Raw genomic sequence first — 22,242 nt, 5'->3', positions numbered from 1 at the left:
GTTCACACAGCCCTGGGGACCCAGGCGCAAACTATGCCTTCCCTGAGTGCAGCAGGGACAGGGTAAGGCATCCACTCTCCAAAAGCTAGAGTTCACAGGGTCATCTAGTCTGGACATTCCAACCTCCCTCCCCCTGGAGAAGCATTCTTACCTAGCACAGTGAGCCTGGTCCCTGGCCCGAAGTGCAGCTCCCCATAGGAGCACAGTGGGAAGGGGCTAGCAAGAATTCCTCTCTCTTCCCCTCCTCCCCTGGAACACTGTGGGGCCACCCTCCTTCTCCTCCCTGGCTTCTCTCTCTCTATCTGCCTCCAGAACTAGTGGAGAAGTGGTCTGGACATGAGGTCACCCCCAATTTTGCAGAGAATGAGCTTGACTTGGGGGCTGACATGGTTGTGAAATTGGAAGAGGCACTAGGGGTGGAGGTTTTGCTGGACTGGGAAGTGTTTCAGGCTAGACCTTGCCTCTTACTACTTTTGTGACCTGTAACCTCCCTGGCCTTAGTTTCTCCATCTGAAAAATGGGATAATATCTTTCCCGTAGGATTGTTGTGCTTAATGAATTTTACACCTGCGATGCTTTCGAACTGTGCTACCAGAGAAGACTCATGAGAGTCCCTTGGACAGCAAGGAGATTAAACCAGTCAATCCTAAAGGAAATCAATCCTGAATATTCATTGCAAGGACTGATGCTGAAGCTGAGGCTCCAATACCTTGGACATCTGATGCAGAGACAACTCATGGGAAAAGACCCTGATTCTGGGAAAGATTGAGGGCAGGAGGAGAAAAGGGTAACAGAGAATGAGATGCTTGGAAGGCATCGCTGAGTCAGTGGACGTAAGTCTGAGCAAACTCGGGAAGCTTGGCATGCTGCCGTACATGGGGTCGCAAAGAGTCGGACATGACTTAGTGACTGAGCGACAAGCACTTTCTCAAAAAGCAAGTTTTATGGAAAGCACTGGTTCTTGATCCCACTCTAACAGCTTGATTCTTCATGTTCCTTGGAAGCTGAGTGTGGAGCAGGGAGAGGCAGAGGTGATCAGAGTCCAGGTCCCTGCAAGACCACAGAGGGACGGGCTCCAGGGACTTCTCCCAGCCACTCTCCCCATCTTAAACTGGGAGCTAGGTTCTGAGTGGGCTGCGTGGATCTGTTTTCTGAGGCAGGGCTTTTTGTAAAAGCACTTCCTCTAACTGAATCATCGTGGCCCCCCCCGAAGTCCCACAATGTTATACTGTGATACAAAAATGTCCTCTCCTCTGGTGCCCCTCCTCCAACTACTGGGCAGAGGCAGGAAGTGCAGGTGGCAGAGGATTGAGTGGGGTGAGAGGAGACAGACTCGGTACACTGAGAGTGGGGAGGGGCTTGGGGAAGGGCAGGGTGCTAGTGGTGGGGGAGGGGGCAGAGAGGCCCCTCCTGGAACAGATGCCACCCTGAGGAGCTCTCCTCTGTCATCAGGGCTCCCTTCTGGGACTCTCTGTGCTCAGGTGCAGACTGGCATTTATAGAGAGGTGGGTGGGAGGACCATCCACAGAGCAGGTGATGTCAGCTCAGGGCAGGAGGACTCACAGCTCTGCACTTGCCCTTGGCTTCCTGGATGGGGCCCAACTCCTCTCCCTTCACTAGTGCACAGATGTTTAGTGCGAATCTATTATATGCCTGCCTCATGCTTCGACAAGGATAGAGTCCACTGTCCAAGCCGGAAGCCCCAACCTGCCTTTACAGATTTATGACTGTCATCTCTGAACCTCACAGCCCGCTGAGTGCAAGGACCAGAAGTCCCTGACCCTGTACTTTCCTATCCCATTCGTACCTCTGGCTCTCATGAACTCTCTCCCACATGGATAACTGAGACCAACTCTTCCTGTGAAGAGCTGGCTACCTTCTTAGACTCTCCCCTGATGGTCCCAGTCAGAAACTGAGTGCTAGCCTCTGCCTGTGTTTCAGTACACAACTCACATTGCTGCTGTTCAAGTGTTAAGTGTAGACATTGCTGCTGTATGTTAAGCATTTGTACTCATGAATTATCCCCCTAAAGAATAGGGAAACTTCTTGGGGGCTGTGGCTCAGTAATCTTCATTTTCCTGAATGTTAATGAAAAGCATTGCAATGACATGTACTCAATATGTAGTCTACTCTGCTGATGCACACATGCTGACAAATATGTATGCATGCTTGTTGCTATATATGCAAACACTCGTGCTAGAATGCATGCATGCATGCAATAGATTGAGAGGCTGTGTGCTGCAGGCCTGGGGTGGGGGCGGGGGGCGGTCACTGTCTGTTGCAGGAAGGCCTGAAGGTGATATCTACTCCTGAATTGGGTCACTTCGGGTGAGCTCTCTGATTTATTCATTTCTTTAAAGATGATTTATTGGGTGCGTACACTGAACCAAGATACTATGCTACATCCTAAAGATACTGTAATAAAATACTCCTTGGTCCTTAAGGTGCCCTTCAAGTGGGGGTGTCAGACAACAAAAGGGGTAGTTTCCATCAAGTGAGGTTAGTAGCAGGAACGAAGTGGGCACAGGGCACTGTGACAGCAAAACACAGAGGGCATTTCATTCAGTCTCATGGAGTAAGGGGCAAGGATGCTCCAGAGAAGGGTACTAGCTGGGGAAGATGTCACTGCTGAGTCTGTAAGGATGAGTGGGAGTTTGTGTAGGTGTCGTTCCAGGCACAGGAGTGCAGGATGGCCTGAGAGCCAGTGGTTCAGGAGGCTCAGGGGTACTGGAGTGAGGGTGAGTGGGGACAAAGAGGCGGAGGACAATGGTGGGTCTTTTATACCATCCTGAGGACATTGGATTGCATCACCATAGTGACCGTGTGACAATAAAGAGCTTTGGAAGGATTTCTAGAAATAGCAAGAGGGCTGACCCTTGTTTTTAGGTGCTTTATTTTCTATCCTTGCAGGTGGCTTCCTCCCAGGTATCCTGCAGGGCTCCCAGGTGGCGCAGTGATAAAGAATCCACCTCCCAATGCAGGAGACGTGAGAGACGTGGGTTTGATCCCTGGGTTGGGAATATCCTCTGGAGTAGGAAATAGCACCCTACTCCAGTATTCTTGCCTGGGAATTACGATGGACAGAGGAGCCTGGCAGGCTACAGTCCATGGGGTCACAAGGAGTCAAACACGACTGAGTGAGCACAGGAGTGATCAGGGACATTTTCACGTCTACGTAATTCACTTGAGTGAAATTTATAACTAGCTTTGAGAAGGGATTTCTGTACTGAGAAAGGATTTCCAAGTCAGTGATGTTTCTTCTTTCCAGGTGGAAACACTCTTTGGTGGTGAAGGAAGCCTAGTAATGCTCCTGGTGAGAGAGCTGAAATGAGCACTCTGGGGTCATGACCACTTGGCAGTGGGCACACCTGTGTGGTTCAGCTCTTCCTCGGAGCACCTTTGTCCAGGTAGGACAGCAAGTTCCTAGAGGCAACGTTGCCATTTTTCTAGACTTCTCCAGAGGAAGCCTCTCTCTTCACCAGTCACCCCCTTTCACATGTCCTTAAGTTTCGCTGACAAGGAGGAGCAGTGCCAGTCACAGGCTGGGGCCCTCACACCTCCCACCTGAAAGGACAGCAGGGGACTGTCCTTGAAGAGCTCCTGTTTGTACCCTGACTGGAGTCATATGGGACTTCAGAGATGGACAGAAGAGGTATCTAGATACTCACAAGGCAGAGTCAAGCCAGAATAGGCCATTTTTATTGGTTCAGGAAGTTCAGGAAATTCAGCCCCCCTAGGGTCTGCCCTGGGTTAGGGAGATCCTGGTCCTGAGAGTTTGGGGCACCCGCACATGGCCGTGGACGCTGGGCTGAGTCCACAGATGAGGGCAGCTCTTCAGAAGCACTGGGTAGGAACGGGAAAAGCAGAATTCCCATCAGGGCAGTAACAGGCTGGAAGCTGGCTTCAGGACTCTTTTCTCTTGACCTGAGGAAGAGAAGGTGTGAGGGTTACAGGGAGCCAGGAGTGCTGGGGACCGAGAGGAAGCAGGTGTCCCACTGACAAGACAAATAGCAGGTCTCCTCCCAACATCCAGCCATTGGGTTTTCTGGTGACCCCAGTTTCTCCTGCCCAGCACGGCTCTTCCACTGTGATCACAGAGGTGCAAGGGGTCTTCTGAGGCATGCGGGTGAACCCTCTCTTCCTCTCTGCCCACCTCTGGTCCTGGTGGGGTCTCTACATTCCTAGGTCTGTGTTGCTGCATTTCAAGTGTCCCCTCCAACCTGCCTGCCCCATCCTGGCCCTCTCCTTACCATGGCCATCAGCACCAGGGCGCTGACCAGCACAGCGTACAGGGTGGCCTTCCCCAGCAGGATCTCATAGAGGAGGGTGGCAGACAGGACGCCTTGCTGATAAGATGCTGTTGGCAGGAAGGGAGAGCAGGTAGGTAACTGTGAGCAGGTATCTCTGGCCTCCACCCGCTTTACACCCTCCCCCGCAACCAGTGTCCATGGCTTCTGTCTCTGGTTCCAGAGCAATGACCATAGAGATGGAGACAAAGAAGCAGGGGGCTACTCACCAGAGGTGACGCCACAGTCTGAAAGAAAAAAGGGGGAGGGAAAGGGATGAGAGACTGCATCTTCTAAACCCGATTCAAAGCTAAATCAGTCTTAGTCAGCACTGACCCCCAGGCTCAGAGCAGCCTCTGATCAGAGTCCCAGCACTGTCTGTGCCAATGTGGCCACAGCATCCTCAGAGTCATGGAAGGAGGCAGCGCTGGAGGGGATGGAGACCCACCACTGGGACCCTGAGCTGTGCAGGCGGGCAGGGAGGGGACCCACCAGCATAGATGAGCTGGGTTGAGGATCTGGATCTGGGGGTGGAGTTAGCCCGAAGAGGTGCCCTGTCCCCCCTCTTGCTGAGCTCCCCCCACCCTTCATTCTGCCTTCCCGCTCCTCTCCCTGATCTGTCCTCCGTCGGCTCTGACTCCCTCCCGGCTGGCTCACCTGCTCTGCCCCAGGCCTCGGCGCTGATGTTCTGGGTGACGGGCTTGGCCCTGTCCTGCTCCTCCCACTGGTCCTGGTCCGTGAGCCCATGGAACTGGACTTGGCATCGGAAGTGGTTGCGGGGGTTGTGCCAGAAGGCCGCGGTCACCCTCAGCCGGCTGCTCAGACAGTATCTGGAGTCATCCCGTGCAGGGTCCTCCTTATAGGGCTCAGGGTCCGTGCTGACCCCAGTCGTGACCTGCTTCCTGTTCACCCACCAGGTCAGCTCCACGTGGTCGGGGTAGAAGCCTGTGGCCAGGCACACGAGCGTGGCCTTCTGGGTCCGGGAGATCTCTGCTTCCGAGGGTTCGAACACAGCCACCTTGGGCGGGTGGACCTGGCTCAGATCATCTGGAAGGACAGGGGTGGGGGCCAGGACCGGCCTGAGAGCTGGCTGGGCGTGGTAGGGGCTGTGTGTGTGAGTGTGTCTCTGTTTTCGTGTATGAGTACATGAGTGTGAGAAGGAAGGGAAGGGGGCCACAGGGTCATCCTAAAATAAAATCATGTAGCAATATGGCTACCCCAGTGGTTCAGAGGGAATCCACCTGCCAATTCAGGAAACGTGGGTTCGATCCCTGGGTTGGAAGATCCCCTGGAGAAGGAAATGGCAAGCCACTCCAGTGTTCTTGCCTGGGAAATCCCATGGATAGAGGAGCCTGGCGGGCTACAGTCATGGGGTCGAAAAAGAGTCGGACACGACTGAGCGACTGAGGGTGCACGAAAGCAGTATGGCCTGTCTGTTTGGGAGTCACCACCCCACGCCTGTGTGCTCAGCCTCCTTCTGCTTGCCTGTGCCCATCCTCACCCTGCCACAGGCCTGTCTCCTGTGTCTCCAGCCCCAAAGATGGCCTTACAAATGGCATGATCCAACCTCTGAGCAAATTCTCTTCTCTTACGCTATTGTTTTGTTATTCGACATGAGAAACTTATTTCTCTACTTCTCACCATAATATATGGTAGTTATTTAAATAGAGCACCGGATGGAACATGAATAATAGAATTGAAGCTTGGAAGTGGCTTTAGATAGTCTCTGGATGTCTCTGCATCATTTATCCTGCTTGTGAAGGGAGAAGTCAACACTGACTGTCTGGATCGGGGGTGGACATGACCTGATCTATGGATGCCGAAAGCCCTGCCCTCTGCTGGGAGTGAGCCTGAGGGGCTGACCACTAAGATGACTTGGGGATAAGGAAGTTATTTGATGGATGTTTTTTATTTTTTCAGATGGCAATGTACTGATACTATATTTTTGCATACTCATGTGAAGTCAGCATTTGTCTTAGGGCATACTCATCAGAATGGGAGGTTTTCTTTGTTTCCAGTGCTTCAGGTCAACCTAGCCATTCCTCTGCCTCCAGGTACCTCTGAGTTGCCTCAGCTCAGAGAAATTGCTGTCTCACCTTGTTTTAAATTCAGGCATCTTCAACTTTCTTTGCCCCTTTGATTCCATATGTTCTACTTTTCCCTACTGGCTAGCTTCCTAAGTATGCATCTGAGGTCATCAGAGCAATCTTGATCCAGCTAAGCCTCTGGTGTGTGGCATCCCGGAGGGTCCCAGGTGAAGGCATTCCAGTTAAAGCCCCTGCGGACTTCTCATCTGACTATCTTATCGCTTCTGGACCCTCTAAACCTTTATTGTATCCTGTTCTTTGCTTTATATTGATTTGTTTTTTGTTTGTTTCTGAGAAATTCTGTTAAATGGAAGACATCTCATTCTAAAGAGATGTAGTTTAGCCTGGAAGATTAAAAACAAAAAGTTCTGACACTTGCTATTTCCATGGACGTGACTTAACCTCAGGGCTGGCTTCATGGGCGTGTGAACTGTGTAGTCACACAGGACCCCACACTTAGAAGGCCCCCTGCTTGATAAACGTGCTGGTGTCACCACTGTGAAATTCTAAATAACTTTTTAAACAAAGCCTTAGGTGTTCGTTTTGAGGTAGCTCTGGGCTTCTTTGGTACTCATTCAGTAAAGAATCTGCCTGCAGTGCAGGAGATCTGGGTTCGATCCCTTGATCAGGGAGACCCCCTGGAGAAGGAAATGGCAACCCACTCCACTATTCTTGCCTGGAGAATCCCATGGACAGAGGAGCCTGGTGGGCTATAGTCCATGGGGTTCCAAAGAGTCAGACACGACTGAGCGACTTCGCTTCACTTCACTCTCTGCCTTCCATCAGGCCGGTGGCCCTGTGCTGCACTTCCCACCTTGTGACTGTCCCTCTGTCCCGAGGACTTTCCTGGCGGACCGGAGCTGAAATGGAAATGTCCTGCCTTGTTGCACTGGCTCCATCAGGCTTTCTGCGCCGCTCGGCCTGGTTCTTCACCCTCCTGCAGAGTCCCTGCCTCTGGGGTTCTACCAGCCCTCCAGGGGCATTACAGAATTGACTCCTCTGACCCCCTCACCCAGCAAACACTCAGCACTTACTGGGAAAATTACAGACGCATTTTTGAGCCATGTGCGATGCCCCCTGTGACGTTGATGTGCTGCACAGAAGGAAGCAGGACCTTCCATACACGTTGAAGCACTGACTACATGGCCCCACAATGAGGGGTAAGTCAGTTTCCCCTCCCTGTTGGTGAGTCCCCGTGGGTGGGCTCACCCATGTGGGTGCACCTGTGTGTGTCCTGGTGAGCTTTGGTGGTGTGTGCTTGGATGCGGGCTGGACAGCCTCAGACAGAACTCTGAAGTTTACCTGTCCTGCTCCCAGCTCACTTCTTACATATAGCCAGGCTTCTTTCCCATGCTAATCCTGCCCCTCCATTGGCACTGGGTTCCCCTGCTGCCCCAGTGACTGCCTAGGGGAGGGTCGGGGGGAGACCCTTGAATTACAACAGGTCTGCTAGATACTCTAAGATACTCCCCACACAGCTACTCCTGTAAGCCTCAGAGCAGTGTTAGCAGTAGGTCTTGTTGATGATTTTCAATCCAAGGGAAGTTTCCCACAGATTCACTTGCCCAAGGTCATCAGATCATTAAAGGACCAGGGCTTGGGACCCAGGTGTACCTGTTCTGAGGTCTCCTGCTCTTCTCCACCCCGGCTGATCACAGGAACCCAGCTGTCACTGGGAACAAACACCTCGAACGGAGTCCCACTGGCTCCAACCAAACCAGTCTAACTACAGACACTTGCTGTTACCATATCATCCAGTAAACACATCAGTATTGAGGGGTCGTTCCCCTCTGGAAGCTCAGTGCTTCCATCACCAAGTGACACTGAAGATCCCTTTCCAGCGCTAAGATCCCCTTGGGAATGTTCCTGGTCTCAGCAGGAAAATATGTCTATTTGAATGTGTGTCCTGCACCATCTGGCTGTTTAACCTAGAAGACCTGGTGTGAGGAGGGGAATTTCAGGCTGGCGGGGGTGCGGTGAGGCGGCTCCATATGATGAGTAAATGCCCTCAGTAGCCCAGGTTCCCACTCAGCCCGCGTGTGCTGTACACACAGCCTGGCCGGCAGGGGTCTGGACTTAAGAAGAGAGGAAGAGGTTCGAAACCTAAATTTAAATCCAAACTTCCAAACAGTAAATCAACGAACCCTCACCTGTTTGGATTCTTTCCCTCACTGCCTCGTGTTTGTCTGTCTCTTTCAAGTCTCTGTTTCACTTTCCTCCATCATCCTTTTCCTCCTGGCCGATTCAGTGGAAGCTTGCATCTCTTCCTGCCTGGAGCCAGCTCTGCAGGGGGCTCACCCTCCTGGCCGCAATCCTGCCTGTTCCTGCCCCGCACCCCCAGCTCATTTTCCCCTTTGCAGCTGCTACACCCACTTCTACTCTCCTCTCAGCCCAGATCGCCCTCCTCAGTCTTTTTCTCCAATCAAGCAGCTCTCAGAGTCCTAATAAATTCTCTTTTTCGCCATGGTTCACAAGGTCCCTAATATCTCAGGGAAAAAACAAAAAGACTAAAGCCCCCCTTGCCCTACCTCTCTGTTCCAGGACTATGAGAACCCCAATCATGGCCCCTCATCCCTTGTAGAGCTGACTCCACAGGTGGACAACGTGGCCACACGCTCCAGCCCACCCCACCCATCTCCGGGGACAAGAGGGGCCGCGAAGAGAAGGCAGGGAGGCGTTCAGATCTCACCTGTGACCGTGAGCTTGGTCCCGGCGCCAAAATACCGCTCACTGGCTCACAGAGTCCCAGTCCCGCAAGCAAACCCCTCAGAGCACAGCTGCTCGCCCTCCGGGTCCCAGAGCCCGGCACCAGCCAGGGAGAGGACCAAGCGCCCGGATCCGACCCGCCCTGACCCCGCCGCCCGCGGCCAGCGCGCGGACTCTCGCCCACCGCGGTCAGCCCGCTGCCGGCCCCAGAGGTCAGGGCGATGCCGGGGCGCCCCACAAAAAATCGAGGCGCGCCGCCCGCACTCACCTAGCACCTGGAGCCGCGTGCCCGGCCCGAAGTACAGCGTCTCTGAGTCACGGCCCCCCAGCCCCGCGCAAAAACCCGCCGCTCATCCCCCGGGTCCTCGGGGGCGTCCCCGCTCACCTAGCACCGACAGCCGGGTGCCCGCGCCGAAGTACTGAGTGTTTTGGCTCACAGCCCGGGGACCCAGGACAAAAACCAGCGCTGCCCTTCTCTGGATGCCCAGACTCAGCCCAGGTCCCCACCGACCCTGAGCGCAGCCCCGAAGGGAGATGGCAGCTGCCTGCCTTTCTGCATCCCACCCGAGGGAACGCTTAGGGACTCCAACTGCCCTCCTTACCCAGCACAGTCAGCTTGGAACCAGCTCCAAAGTACAGCTGCGCCGCGTTCACACAGCCCTGGGGACCCAGGCGCAAACTTTTCCTTCTCGGAGAGCAGCCGGGGAGGCTCCAGTGCCCACTCCAAAGCCAGGGTTTGGGTGGATCATCTAGTCTGGGCATTCCACCCTCCCTCCCCCTGGAGAAGCATTCTTACCTAGCACAGTGAGCCTGGTCCCTGGCCCGAAGTGCTGCTCTTCATAGGAGCACAGTGGGAAGGGGCTGGCAAGAATTCCTCCCTCTTCCCCTCCTCCCCTGGAACAGTCTGGGGCCACCCTCCTTCTCCTCCCTGGCTTCTCTCTCCGGATCTGCCTCCAGAACTAGTGGAGAAGTGGTCTGGACATGAGGTCACCCCCAATTTTGCAGAGAATGAGCTTGACTTGGGGGCTGACATGGTTGTGAAATTGGAAGAGGCACTAGGAGTGGAGGTTTTGCTGGACTGGCAAGTGTTTCAGGCTAGACCCTGCCTCCTACTATTTCTGTGACCTGTAACCTCTCTGGCCTTAGTTTTTCCATCTGAAAAATGGGTTAATATCTTCACCAGGAGGTTGTTGTGAGTGCTTAACAAATAACACAACTGCAAGCACTTTGTCCAAGATCAAGTTTGTGAAGATCCCACTCTGATGGCTTGATTCTTCGTGTTCCTTGGAAGCTGAGTGTGGAGCAGGGAGAGGCAGAGGTGATCAGAGTCCAGGTCCCTGTGAGACCACAGAGGGACCTGCTCCAGGGACTTCTTCCAGTCACTCTCCCCATCTTAAGCTCGGGGCTAGGTTCCTGATGAACTGCATGGGTCTATTTTCTGAGGCAGGGCTTTTTGTAAAAGTACTTCCTCTAACTGAATCATTGTGCCCACCCCCCAGTCCCCACAATGTTACACTGTGATACAAAAATGTCCTCTCCTCTGGTGCCCCTCCTCCAACTGCGTGGCAGAGGCAGGAAGTGCAGGTGGCAGAGGCTGGTCTGATTGAGTGGGGTGAGAGGAGACAGACTCAGGGTACACTGAGAGTGGGGAGGGGCTTGGGGAAGGGCAGGGTGCTAGTGATGGGGGAGGGGGCAGAGAGGCCCCTCCTGGAACAGATGCCACCCTGAGGAGCTCTCCTATGTCATCAGGGCTCCCTTCTGGGACTCTCTGTGCTCAGGTGCAGACTGGCATTTATAGAGAGGTGGGTGGGAGGACCATCCACAGAGCAGGTGATGTCAGCTCAGGGCAGGAGGACTCACAGCTCTGCACTTGCCCTCCAACTCCTTTCCCTTCACTAGTGCACAGATGTTTGCTGCTAAGTCGTTTCAGTCATGTCTGATTCTGTGTGACCCCATAGATGGCAGCCCACGAGGCTCCCCTGTCCCTGGGATTCTCCAGGCAAGAACACTGGAGTGGGTTGCCATTTCCTTCTCCAATGCATGAAAGTGAAAAGTGAAAGTGAAGTCACTCAGTCGTGTCCAACCCTCAGTGACCCCATGGACTACAGCCCACCAGGCTCCTCCATCCATGGGATTCTCCAGGCAAGAGTACTGGAGTGGGGTGCCATTGCTTTCTCCAATAGATGTTTAGTGCGTGTCTACTCTATGCCCGCCTCATGCTGCGACAAGGATAGAGTCCACTGTCCAAGCGGGAAGCCCCAATCTGCCTTTACAGACTTATGACCGTCATCTCTGAACCTCGAAGCCAGCTGAGTGCAAGGACCTGAATGCTGAGTGCAAGGTCCCTGACCCTGTACCTTCCTGTCTCATTCATACGCCTGATTCTCATGACCTCTCTCCCACTTGGATAACTGAGACCAACTCTTCCTGTGAAGAGTCTGCCACCCTCCCAGACTCTCCCCTGATGGTCCCAGTCAGAAACTGAGTGCTAGCCTCTGCCTGCATTATAGTAACTCGCATTGTTTGTATATTAACTCTTTCTATCCATGAATTATCCCCTAGTGAACAGGGAAGATTCTTGAGGACTGTGACTTGTATATCTTTATTTTCTTGGAGGTTAATAGCAAACATTGCAATGATATGTGCTTAGCAAGCGGATGGCTATTCACATGCACACATATACAGAGACATATGTGTATATGCACGTGGTTGTATATGAGAGACCCATGTTAGAATGCACGCATGTGTTGCCATAAAGAAGGCTGTGTGCTGCGGGATTGGGAGGGGGAGGGTCGCTGTCTGTTTCAGGCAGGCCTTAGGGTGATATCTGCTCTTGAACTGGGTCACTGTGGGTGAACTCACTGATTCATTCATTGATTCCAAGATAATTTAATGGATGTGTACACTGAACATGGGCTTTCCATGTGGCTCAGATGGTAAAGAATCTGCCTGCAATGCAGGAGACCTGGGTTCCATCCCTGGGTCAGGAAGATCCCCTGGGAACGGGAATGGCAAGCCACTCCAGTATTCTTGCCTGGAAAATCCCATGGACAGAGGAGCCTGGCAGGTGGCAGTCCATGGGGTCCCAAAGACTGAGCAACTCACACACACACACTGAACCAAGGTACTAAGCCACATCCCATGGCTACTGTAATAAAACACAACTCTGCCATCGTGGAGTGACCTTCAAGTAGGGGTGTCAGACAAGAAAAGGGGTAGTTTCCACCAAGCGTGGTCAGTGGTAGGAAGGAAGTGGGCACAGGGCACTGTGATATCAAAATGCATGGTGCATTTCCTCCAACATCATGGGGGTGGTGCAGAGGCACAGAGGCTTCTTATAGGGAAGATATCACTGGCAAATCTTCAAGGATCAGTAGGAGCTTACACATTTGCCATTCCAGGTAGAGGAGTGCAACACGACCTGCAAGCCAGTGGCTCAGGGGGTTCGGGGTGACAGGAGTGAGGGTGAGTGCAGACAGACGGAGGACAACGGTGGATCTTTTATGCCATTTTGAGGGCTTTGGGTTAAGTCACCATGGTGACCATGTGACAATAAAGAGCTTTGGAAGGATTTCTAGAAATAGCAAGAGGGCTGATCCTTGGTTTTAGGGAACTTTATTTTCCATCCTCTGAGGACTCAGCAGGGGACATTTTCACATCTGCTTAATTCACTTGAGTGAAATTTCTAACTGGCTTTATAATTTAAACTAGCAGACACACTTGGTACTGAGAACAGAGTCCCAAGTCAGTGACTTTTCTTCTCTCCTGGAAACACTCCTTGGTGGTGAAGGAAGCTGAGTTGTGAGTGCCCTCGGGGAGGCTGCGTAGGTGACACAAAGGACTTTGAGCTTTGTTGGCCATGAGGTCATGACCACTTGGCAGGTAGACACACCTGTGTAGGTCAGCTCTACCTCAGAGCATCTTGATTAAGTAGGACAGAAAATTCCTAGAGTTAACATCAGCATTTCTCTAGACTACTCCAGAGGAAGCCTCTCTCTTCACCAGTCACCCCCTTTCACACGTCCTTAAGTTTCCCTGACAAGGAGGAGCATGTGACACCTCCTACCTGAAAGGACAGCAGGGGACTCTCCTTGAAGAGCTCCAGTTTGTACCCTGACTGGAGTCACATGGGACTTCAGAGATGGACAGAAGAGGTATCTAGATACTCACAAGGCAGAGTCAAGCCAGAACAGAGCATTTTTATTGGTTCAGGAAGTTCAGTCCCCCTAGGGTCTGCCCTGGGTTAGGGAGATCCTGGTCCTGAGAGTTTGGGGCACCCTCACATGGCCGTGGACACTGCGCTGAGTCCAGAGATGAGGGCAGCTCTTCAGAAGCACTGGGTAGGAACGGGAAAAGCAGAATTCCCATCAGGGCAGTAACAGGCCGGAAGCTGGCTTCAGGACTCTTTTCTCTTGACCTGAGGAAGAGAAGGTGTGAGGGTTACAAGGAGCCAGGAGTGCTGGGGACCGAGAGGAAGCAGGTGTCCCACTGACAAGACAAATAGCAGGTCTCCTCCCAACATCCATCCATTGGGTTTTCTGGTGACCCCAGTTTCTCCCGCCCAGCACGGCTCTTCCACTGTGATCACAGAGGTGCAAGGGGTCTTCTGAGGCATGCGGGTGAACCCCCTCTTCCTCTCTGCCCACCTCTGGTCCTGGTGGGGTCTCTACATTCCTAGGTCTGTGTTGCTGCATTTCAAGTGTCCCCTCCAACCTGCCTGCCCCATCCTGGCCCTCTCCTTACCATGGCCATCAGCACCAGGGCGCTGACCAGCACAGCGTACAGGGTGGCCTTCCCCAGCAGGATCTCATAGAGGAGGGTGGCAGACAGGACGCCTTGCTGATAAGATGCTGTTGGCAGGAAGGGAGAGCAGGTAGGTACCTGTGAGCTGGTCATCTGTGGCCTCCTGCCCTCATAGCCCCCACCAGGGTCCATGGGTTCGGCATTCTCTGATTCCAGAGCAAAGATAATAGGAGATGGGGACATAGGAGGAGAAGGACACTCACCGGAGGTGACGCCACAGTCTGAAAGAAAAAAAGGGGAGGGAAATGGATGAGAGCCTGCATCTTCTAAACCCGATTCAAAGCTAAGCCAGCCTTCCTCAGTCCAATAGCTGGCAAGATGCTAAATCTCGGCAACAACCACGTGAACTTGGGAGTGGATCCTGCCCCAGCTGAGCCTTCAGATAAGACTCCAGCTTTGGCTGACATCTGCTTGTAGCATCTTGAGATAAACGAGCCAGCTAAGCTATGCCCAGATTCCTGATACATTAAAACTATGCAAGAATAAATACGTGGTATTTTGAGATGCTTAAAACAAATAAATGAAAAGACCTACTAAGCTAGCTTTTAGTCAGCACTGACCCCCAGGCTCAGAGCAGCCTCTGAAGTCCCAGCACTGCCTGTGCCAATGTGGCCACAGCATCCTCAGGGTCATGGAAGGAGGCAGCACTGGAGGGGATGGGCACCCACCACTGGGACCCTGAGCTGTGCAGGCGGGCAGGGAGGGGACCTGCACAGCTGAACTGGGTTGAGGATCTGGATCTGGGGGAGGAGTTTGCCCGAGGAGGTGCCCTGTCCACCCTCTTGCTGGGCTGCCCCCCGCCACCCCTTCACTCTGTGTCCAGCCTCCCCACTCCTCTCCCTGGATCTCTCCTCTGTCAGCTCTGACTCCCTCCCGGCCGGCTCACCTGCTCTGCCCCAGGCCTCGGCGCTGATGTTCTGGGTGACGGGCTTGGCCCTGTCCTGCTCCTCCCACTGGTCCTGGTCCGTGAGCCCGTGGAACTGGACTTGGCATCGGAAGTGGTTGCGGGGGTTGTGCCAGAAGGCCGCGGTCACCCTCAGCCGGCTGCTCAGACAGTATCTGGAGTCATCCCGTGCAGGGTCCTCCTTGTAGGGCTCAGGGTCCGTGCTGACCCCAGTTGTGACCTGCTTCCTGTTCACCCACCAGGTCAGCTCCACGTGGTCGGGGTAGAAGCCTGTGGCCAGGCACACGAGCGTGGCCTTCTGGGTCCGGGAGATCTCTGCTTCCGAGGGTTCGAACACAGCCACCTTGGGCGGGTGGACCCGGCTCAGATCATCTGGAAGGACAGGGGTGGGGGCCAGGACCGGCCTGAGAGCTGGCTGGGTGTGGCAGGGGTTGTGTGTGTGTGAATTGAGGGCAACAAGGAAAGGGGACACGGCATCATCATAAAATTATATAGCAGGAGGTTCTGTTTGTTTAGAGGTCACCATCCCAATCTTCTGCTATTAGTCACCCTCAACTTTGCCCCTTCTTTGCCCGTGGATACACACTACTGACTGCCTCCTGCTCTCCCTAAGGTGGCATCATATCCTGAGTTTTCTGGCTTTGTTTGAAATGTCTTATTCTTGCAGCCGTGTTGGAAAATCCATTAAGTGAGTATATCTGTTTTCTTCCTAGCTCAAATCCCTCTTTGGTGCATGACTATCTAATTTTCAGACCTGGAAGTAATTATAGGAGAGCTGAATTAAGCCTGGATTTTGAGACAGAAGATTCCTCCTAACAATATGACCTGGAAACCAGACTGACTGAATCTAATAATTATTTTTCTGTTTTTGCAGGGTGTATGTGTTTACCTGTTTGAGTGATAACACATATTAATTAGAATTAGCCATTCTTCCCTGGGATTTCCCAGGTGGCTCAGTGGTAAAGAACGTGCCTGCCAATGCGGGAGACATAAGAGACGTGAATCGATCCTTGAGTGGGGAAGATTCCCTGGAGGAGGAAATAGCAACCCACTCCAGTATTCTTGCCTGGAAAATCTCATGGGCAGAGGAGCCTGGCAGGCTACAGTCCGTAGTGTTGCACAGAGTCGGACACAACTGAAGTGACTTAGCATGCATACATATTCTTCCCTAGAAAAGATACTTTTCCTGTTATAGCTGACGTGCTTTTCTCTATATTATACTGAACCCACCTTTTGTTTTGCTTTTACATGTAACCTGCTTTGGGAAGCCTATGTGCCTTTGGCTATTATCCTATCTGATGTTTCAAACTGACTCCTACACGGGTGCTGGGGTGTGTGGGAGCTTGCCCAGAATGGCTGGAACCCCATTAAAAAAACTGTTCTGAGGTTGAACCCTGTCTTATTTCTTATTTCCAAACCTCCCTACTGACTTTGGAATCCTAGTTCCAGTCACGCATTATAGTCAAAGCAGCAAAAGTGTTGAAATGAACAAACCCCAAAGTCTGAAGGCCAGTTCATCAGAGGGTTCCAGGCCCTTTCACATGCCTGACAGATGGGAGAGAATTTCTGAAATTGTTGGAAGGCAGGCCCTCGTGTGAGGACGTGGAGGAGTAAAGTAAAACCAAAAAACACATCTACCTTTCAAGCACCCTCCGTGTTGCCAAAATGCACTGAGACCTGTGTTTAGCTCTGTTCTGGGAGCGAGTTTGTGGAGCAGAAATGTGGCAAACCCAGATGTCTCCACTTTATCCAAGTTCGGGGAACGTTTCTATTGAGAAAATCAAGCCCCGGTTTGTGTCTGTGACACAGTGAGGATCAAGAGGAATGGAAGGGATAGCGGCATCCTCTGAGTCCTCTACAAAGGATTTGCACACGATTTGTTGTTGCTGTTCAGTCGTCTCTGACTCTGTGTGACCCCACAGACTGCAGCACGCCAGGCTTCCCTGTCGTTCGCTATCTCCCAGAGTTTGCTCAGACTGGTGTCCATTGAGTCAGTCAGTGATTCCATCCAACCATCTCCTCCTCTGTCGTCCCCTTCTCTTCCTGCCATAAGGATTTAGTCCCTTACAATTTCAGAACTCCAAGAGACCACCATTGTCATCTCTGTTTTATATTTACATCTCCGAGGGCCTGAGCCAGTTTAGGTCACTTTGCAAATTGCACGAGAGCCCCTCTTCCCCCAGAACTCATGCATTTTGAATCCCAATGATCTGTACTTTCCAATCTCCACCACGTTCCCTGGCATGTGCTCCCATCTGCAGGGCAAAGCCTGCTCCAGCTGACCAGTCTGGTAGGAGCTCGGTGGCCTATTCCTCTGGCTGTGTCTACAACTCCAGCCCAGATCCACCTCACCCCTGCCCGCTTCCTCCCGAGAGTTGTGATGGTGTGTTAGTGTTTAATCATGAGCCACTGGCTCCATTATCTCAGCACAGATTCTGAGGCTTGACACTATGGGGCCTCCAAACTATTACTCCTCATTCTGCCTTGTCTCTTGCTAAAAGGGTGTAAGTTTCCAGTTGTAACAGCTTGTTCAGGCTTACCTCCTCTGACCCCACCAAGCGCAGTGCTCCCCAGGGACACTCCTGCAAGCTCAAGTGATGCTGTGACCTGGACCTCTGCCCTCAGGGCTCAGGAGCCCCCCTCAGACCAGCTCAGTCTCACCAAGCTGCTCCCCCACTGCCTCCTGGTCTCTTAAACCAGCTCTGGACGACACGCATGGCTCTTGGAAACCAGTGGAGACAGAGAAAGGATGAAGGACAGACAAGGATAGACGAAGCACAAGGAAAGCAAGGACAGGGTTCTGAGCTGGAGGGAGGTGCTGGGGGTAGGTTTTAACATAGAAGACAGGGCTATGCGCCAAAAGGGGCTCAACAGTGCGGGATTGGAGTTAGAATGGGGGTGGGAATGGAGACGATCAGATAAGAAAGGGAAAGCAAACAGCACACCTGCCAAAACAGGAGCGATGAGGAGTCCTGGAGAACAAGAAGAAGAGGGAGACAAGGCTGGAGAAAAAGCACAGCTCCTCAGAGCCCTGGGCCAAATAGCCGCATCAGACGCAGTGCAGCAAGCTGGAGGTGCTCCCTTGGGAGGGAAAGGTGGCTCTGACCCCGCACGCCCTTGCACCCCACTTCCCACCCGATACCTGTCACGATGAGCCTGGTGCCGATTCCAAAGTGGAGGGGCGAATTACAGGCCCACAGCTGCAGGTGGCTGTGGCAAAACCCCCAGAAACCTCAGGCAGGGCAAAAGTCTTAGGTCCTCGAGAGCCGGAATGGCCATTTTTTTCCCTGCCTGGGTTCATGGCGCTGGACCAAAGGGATGCCACTAGGAGAAGGGCCTAAGCACACTCTGGGGAAAGGGCGGAAAGAGGAAGAAACTTCGGAGGAGCCGATCCACGCATGTAAGAAGGAGGGGTGAGCTTAGAGGTGTGAGGAGGCAGCTTGTGGGCAGAAGACTCAGATGAGAAACAGAGGCATCAACCGAGCTGCCTCTAAAGCGAGGGCAGGGGGCTTCCCTGGTGGTCCAGGGGTTAAGAGTCCGCCTGCCAATGTAGAGGACACAAGATTGATCCCTGGTCGGGGAAGATCCCCTATGCTGCGGGGCAATTAAACCCGTGCGCCACAGCTACTGAGCCCAAATGCCTAGAGCCGGTGCTCCACAAAGAGAGAAGCCGCCGCAATGAGAAGCCCGCACACCACAGCTAGAGAGTAGCCCCTGCTGTCTGCAACTAGAGAAAAGCCCGCATAGCAACAAAGACCCAGCACAGCCACAAATAAATAAGATTAATATTTAAAAAAAAAATAAAGAGATGGCAGACCCAGCTCCTCGGAAGCCCCACGGGGATCAGAGTTTAGTCTACCTCCTTCCGTCAGGGCAGGGAGGAGAGACAGACACTCCGGTCCCAGAGACAGCGACCCCGCCTCCTGGGTCCTGCGTCTTACCCAGGACGGCGAGCCAGGTCCCGTGTCCAAAGTTCTGTGCCTGGTTGCTCCACAGCACAACGCGGGTGTGGCAAACCCCAGAGTGGCTGGTAACATGGGGTCCTTCCTTCCAGAGACGACCTTCCCCAAGAACTTCTGGGGGTTCTCACACCTTCTCCGCTCACCCTTACCCTCAGCCTTTTCTCTGCCATGTTCTCAATCCCGGCCTTCTCTAAGGGGAACTTCTAGAACTCCAGCTTCACAGCACACCATCCCCGGGGAAGACCTGTACTCACCCAAGACGGAAAGCTTCGTCCCGTTGCCGAAATAGAGTCTATCATTAGTCACACAACCCTAAAGACTAGTAGGGAAACTCGCCTGCACCTCCGAATCCTTCCTCCCCCCATTCACCTGCGGCTCTCCTGTTCCTTTCCTTAGCAGAACTTTAACTCCCGGGGTGGAGGGGGTTTACAACCTACAGTGCGGGACTCCCCACCCGCCTCTCCTGTGTCCATCTCCTTTCTGCAGGCGGGAGAAAAATGGAAGGACTGACAGCTCCGGGGCCAGAGGCTCTCCCATCTACCCTGGCTTCGATGGGCATCCTCCAAGGAGACAGGGGATGGACAAGGTGACCCCTTTCTGAGATTACTTGCCTCCCAGTAGGGAAACCAGGCTTAGCCGAGCCCGCCCATGAAATTACTGGAGATGGAGGCTGCCCGCCTCATCAAGACAAGAACTCACCAAGACAGGAATTCAGATCTTCCTGATAAACACGCGCTTTAACCTAGGCACCCAAGACAGAGGCCCCATCTGGACTCTGCCCCTCCCTGCATGTTCCCAGCCCTCCAGTCCTTGCTGGCTTACCTACCGCAGCGAGCCGTCTTCCCTCCCCGCCCCCCACCCCAAAAAAAGTAGAAGTCTCCAAAGCCAAGACTCCAGGATTCACTTCAAAACCTCCCCTCCTCTGCTGAGCACAGCCGGGATTCGAGGAGAGGTTGGGGCGTTCAAGGATCTCTTCCCTCCCAAAGACACCAGCCCCCTTCAAACACCCCGCATAGCCTTCCAGAGCTTTCCAGGGCCCCCGGACCCCGGGACCTGGGTCATCCCTTTCTTCCTGTGTTCCCCTGGAGGGAGTGCTCCCTCATGGTACCCACCTGGAGACCCCAGCCTTACCTACAACCGTCAGCTTGGTCCCTGGGCCGAAGTGATAGTCATAACACATCAGAACACAGCCACCCTACAACGCACACCTGGGACCGCCCTCCCCTCCGAAGGGCCAGGAAAGCCCCGGACTGTGTCTTACCTACAACCGTGAGCCTGGTGCCTTTTCCAAAGAAAACCTCAGTGTTCACACAGTGAAGCAGAGCAAGAAGGAAAGCAATTAGAGGCGGGCAGAGCAGACGGGGTCTGCGTTGGTGTCTGGTGGACTCTGGGACTGGGAGTCCTCTCCTGTGCTTTATGGATATTGCATGAAAGAATATTTTTGACTCTTGACTCTTGGGGCCTCGGAGCATGGACAGAGTCCATCCACAGGGCCCTGAGCCCCTGTTTTGATTCTTCCTGAGGGTTCATCACAGGGATGTGGGCCTGGGGATGTGGGCAGGGTCCCAGACATCCATGAGCATCCATGGGGGGGTGCTGGCATAGTGCTGACTTCTTGTTTCATAGAGTGGGTCACCTCCCACGCACCTTCCCATTGACCTTGCCCTGGGCAGGGAGCGGGTAGTGTGGGAGTGGGATAAAGGGTCTCCCTAAGTCCTTCATCCTTGAGGCCACAGAGGCATCTTCTTACATCTGGCCTTTCTGCCTGGAAGCTTCAGCTCTGATCCAGACCTGTCCTGCTCCATGGTTTTGGCTTGACAGGTAAATGGTGGGGGGAGGTGGAGGCCTTCCCACCCAAGCCACCCTTGGGCCGGTGACCCAGGAGAAGAGCGAAAGATGATGGGCACTGGGACAGGCAGAAAGGTTTTTGTAAAGGATTCCCATAGGGTTGAATCACCGTGGCCCTGCTGTCCCCACAACGTTACAGCTTTATACAAAAACGGCCCCTCCCATGGGCCCGCCCCTCGGAGAGGGAGTCTGGGAGGATCCACCAGAGAGGTGCCCCCTGAGGACATTGGAGGGCGAGGGGTGACATCAGCACTCTGGGTGCGTGTTAAGGGTGGCGGGGGTGGGGGGTGTGTGGCGGGTACAGACAAGGCCGGGGGCTCCCTCCTCACCTCGTGCCCTTTCTTCAGGGCCTTCTCGGATCCTCCGAGCTGTGCGCCTTTGTGTCAGGGCTGGTTGCCCCGGGATCCGCCCCTCTGTAGGCTGTCTTCATAGTAGCAGCCCCTTTTATCCCTGGCCTGCCCCTGACACCAGGCACCCAGAGATCACACGTTTTATCTGAGAATGGGGTCCCACAGAATCCAGACTCTGCCCCTTCGGCCCAACTCAACCTCCAGGGTGGTCCAGAGAACACCCACCAGGTACACAGAGGTAGAGCTTTCCCAGGCGTAAAGTCATAGCTGAGAGCTGTATTTCTTTTCTTTTTTTGCATTCACTTTAAAAACATTTTTTTTTAAATTGGAGGATAATTGCTTGACAGTGTTGTGTTACGTCTGCTGTACAGCAACATGAATCAGCTATAGCTCAGCTCAGTGCACTGCAATGACCTTGAGGGTGCGATGGGGGTGGTGGGAGAGCTGTACTTCTAATCAGCGTGAGGTGAGGGGGGAACCACCTGTGTCGTCGGCTGCCTCACTTCTCACTGCGGACTTCAGACAGCAGGGTTCGGTAAAGGGCTTTCCGGGACACTGAGGCGGAGAACTGGGTGAATACAGCCTCGGGAACGTTGAAATGCAATCGCTTGGTCACGTAATCGTAGTCAAGGTCTTCTTCCTCTTTTTCCCTAAAGGGCAAACATTTTAAACTTTTGCCAGATATTTGATTTTCCCTGCACAGGATGACCTTGAAACTGAAACTCCAGTTGAGTAGTCTCGATCTCATTTCACTAGATGGCGCTTTCTTTTGTGGCCTTTCAGACTATGACTCAATGTCTAGGAGCAAAAAAAGACAAACTTGACCACATAATGATAACATTTGTAGGGGGAACATACACAGAGTCAAAGACAAATGACAATATGGGGAAAGCATTAGCAATTCTCATCATGAGGGCTGATCTCATGATGATGAACTTCTAGAAATCAATAAGAAAATAATCCAGCAGTGCAATAAAAATGAGAAGGTTCCGAAGAAAAGATCCAAATGGTGCTTAACCACAGGGAAAAAAAACTCTTGCAGTGATAAATGCAAACTAAAACGGCATTGAAATGTCAGTTTTCACCAATTTGAGTACCTGAATAGTGGAAGACCATTCTATCACCGGGCTTCCCAGGTGGCGCTAGTGGGAAAAGAACCCTCCTGCCCTGGAGGAAACAAAAGAGACAGGTTGGATCCCTGGGTGGGGAAGATCCCCTGGAGGAGGGCATGCCAGCCCACTCCAGTATTCTTGCCTGGAGAATCCCAAGGGCAGAGGAGCCTGGCAGGCCTATAGT

At 53.1% G+C, this 22,242-nt stretch overlaps 2 gene segments (V, D, J or C); both read right to left on the bottom strand.

Moving 5' to 3' along the window:
* Positions 1 to 3,677: 3,677 nt before the first annotated feature.
* On the bottom strand, positions 3,678 to 11,453 carry LOC133246929 (T cell receptor beta constant 2-like). The segment is given in 6 exon segments: positions 3,678 to 3,924; positions 4,251 to 4,357; positions 4,517 to 4,534; positions 4,944 to 5,333; positions 9,465 to 9,676; positions 11,437 to 11,453. Coding segments are annotated over 6 exon segments (765 nt in total).
* A 1,805-nt stretch (positions 11,454 to 13,258) lies between these two features.
* The window catches only part of LOC133246536 (T cell receptor beta constant 1-like), a 64,697-nt gene continuing 55,713 nt past the window's right edge, over positions 13,259 to 22,242 (bottom strand). Inside the window, 4 exon segments of the C gene segment in view lie at positions 13,259 to 13,496; positions 13,823 to 13,929; positions 14,086 to 14,103; positions 14,769 to 15,158. Of these exon segments, the coding sequence occupies positions 13,476 to 13,496; positions 13,823 to 13,929; positions 14,086 to 14,103; positions 14,769 to 15,158 (536 nt within the window).

Source organism: Bos javanicus, chromosome 4 (assembly GCF_032452875.1).
Source record: "Bos javanicus breed banteng chromosome 4, ARS-OSU_banteng_1.0, whole genome shotgun sequence".
NCBI classification, from domain to species: Eukaryota; Metazoa; Chordata; class Mammalia; order Artiodactyla; family Bovidae; genus Bos; species Bos javanicus.
The sequence above is the reverse complement of the archived record's forward strand: the minus strand, read 5'-3'. Positions and strand labels throughout refer to the sequence as shown.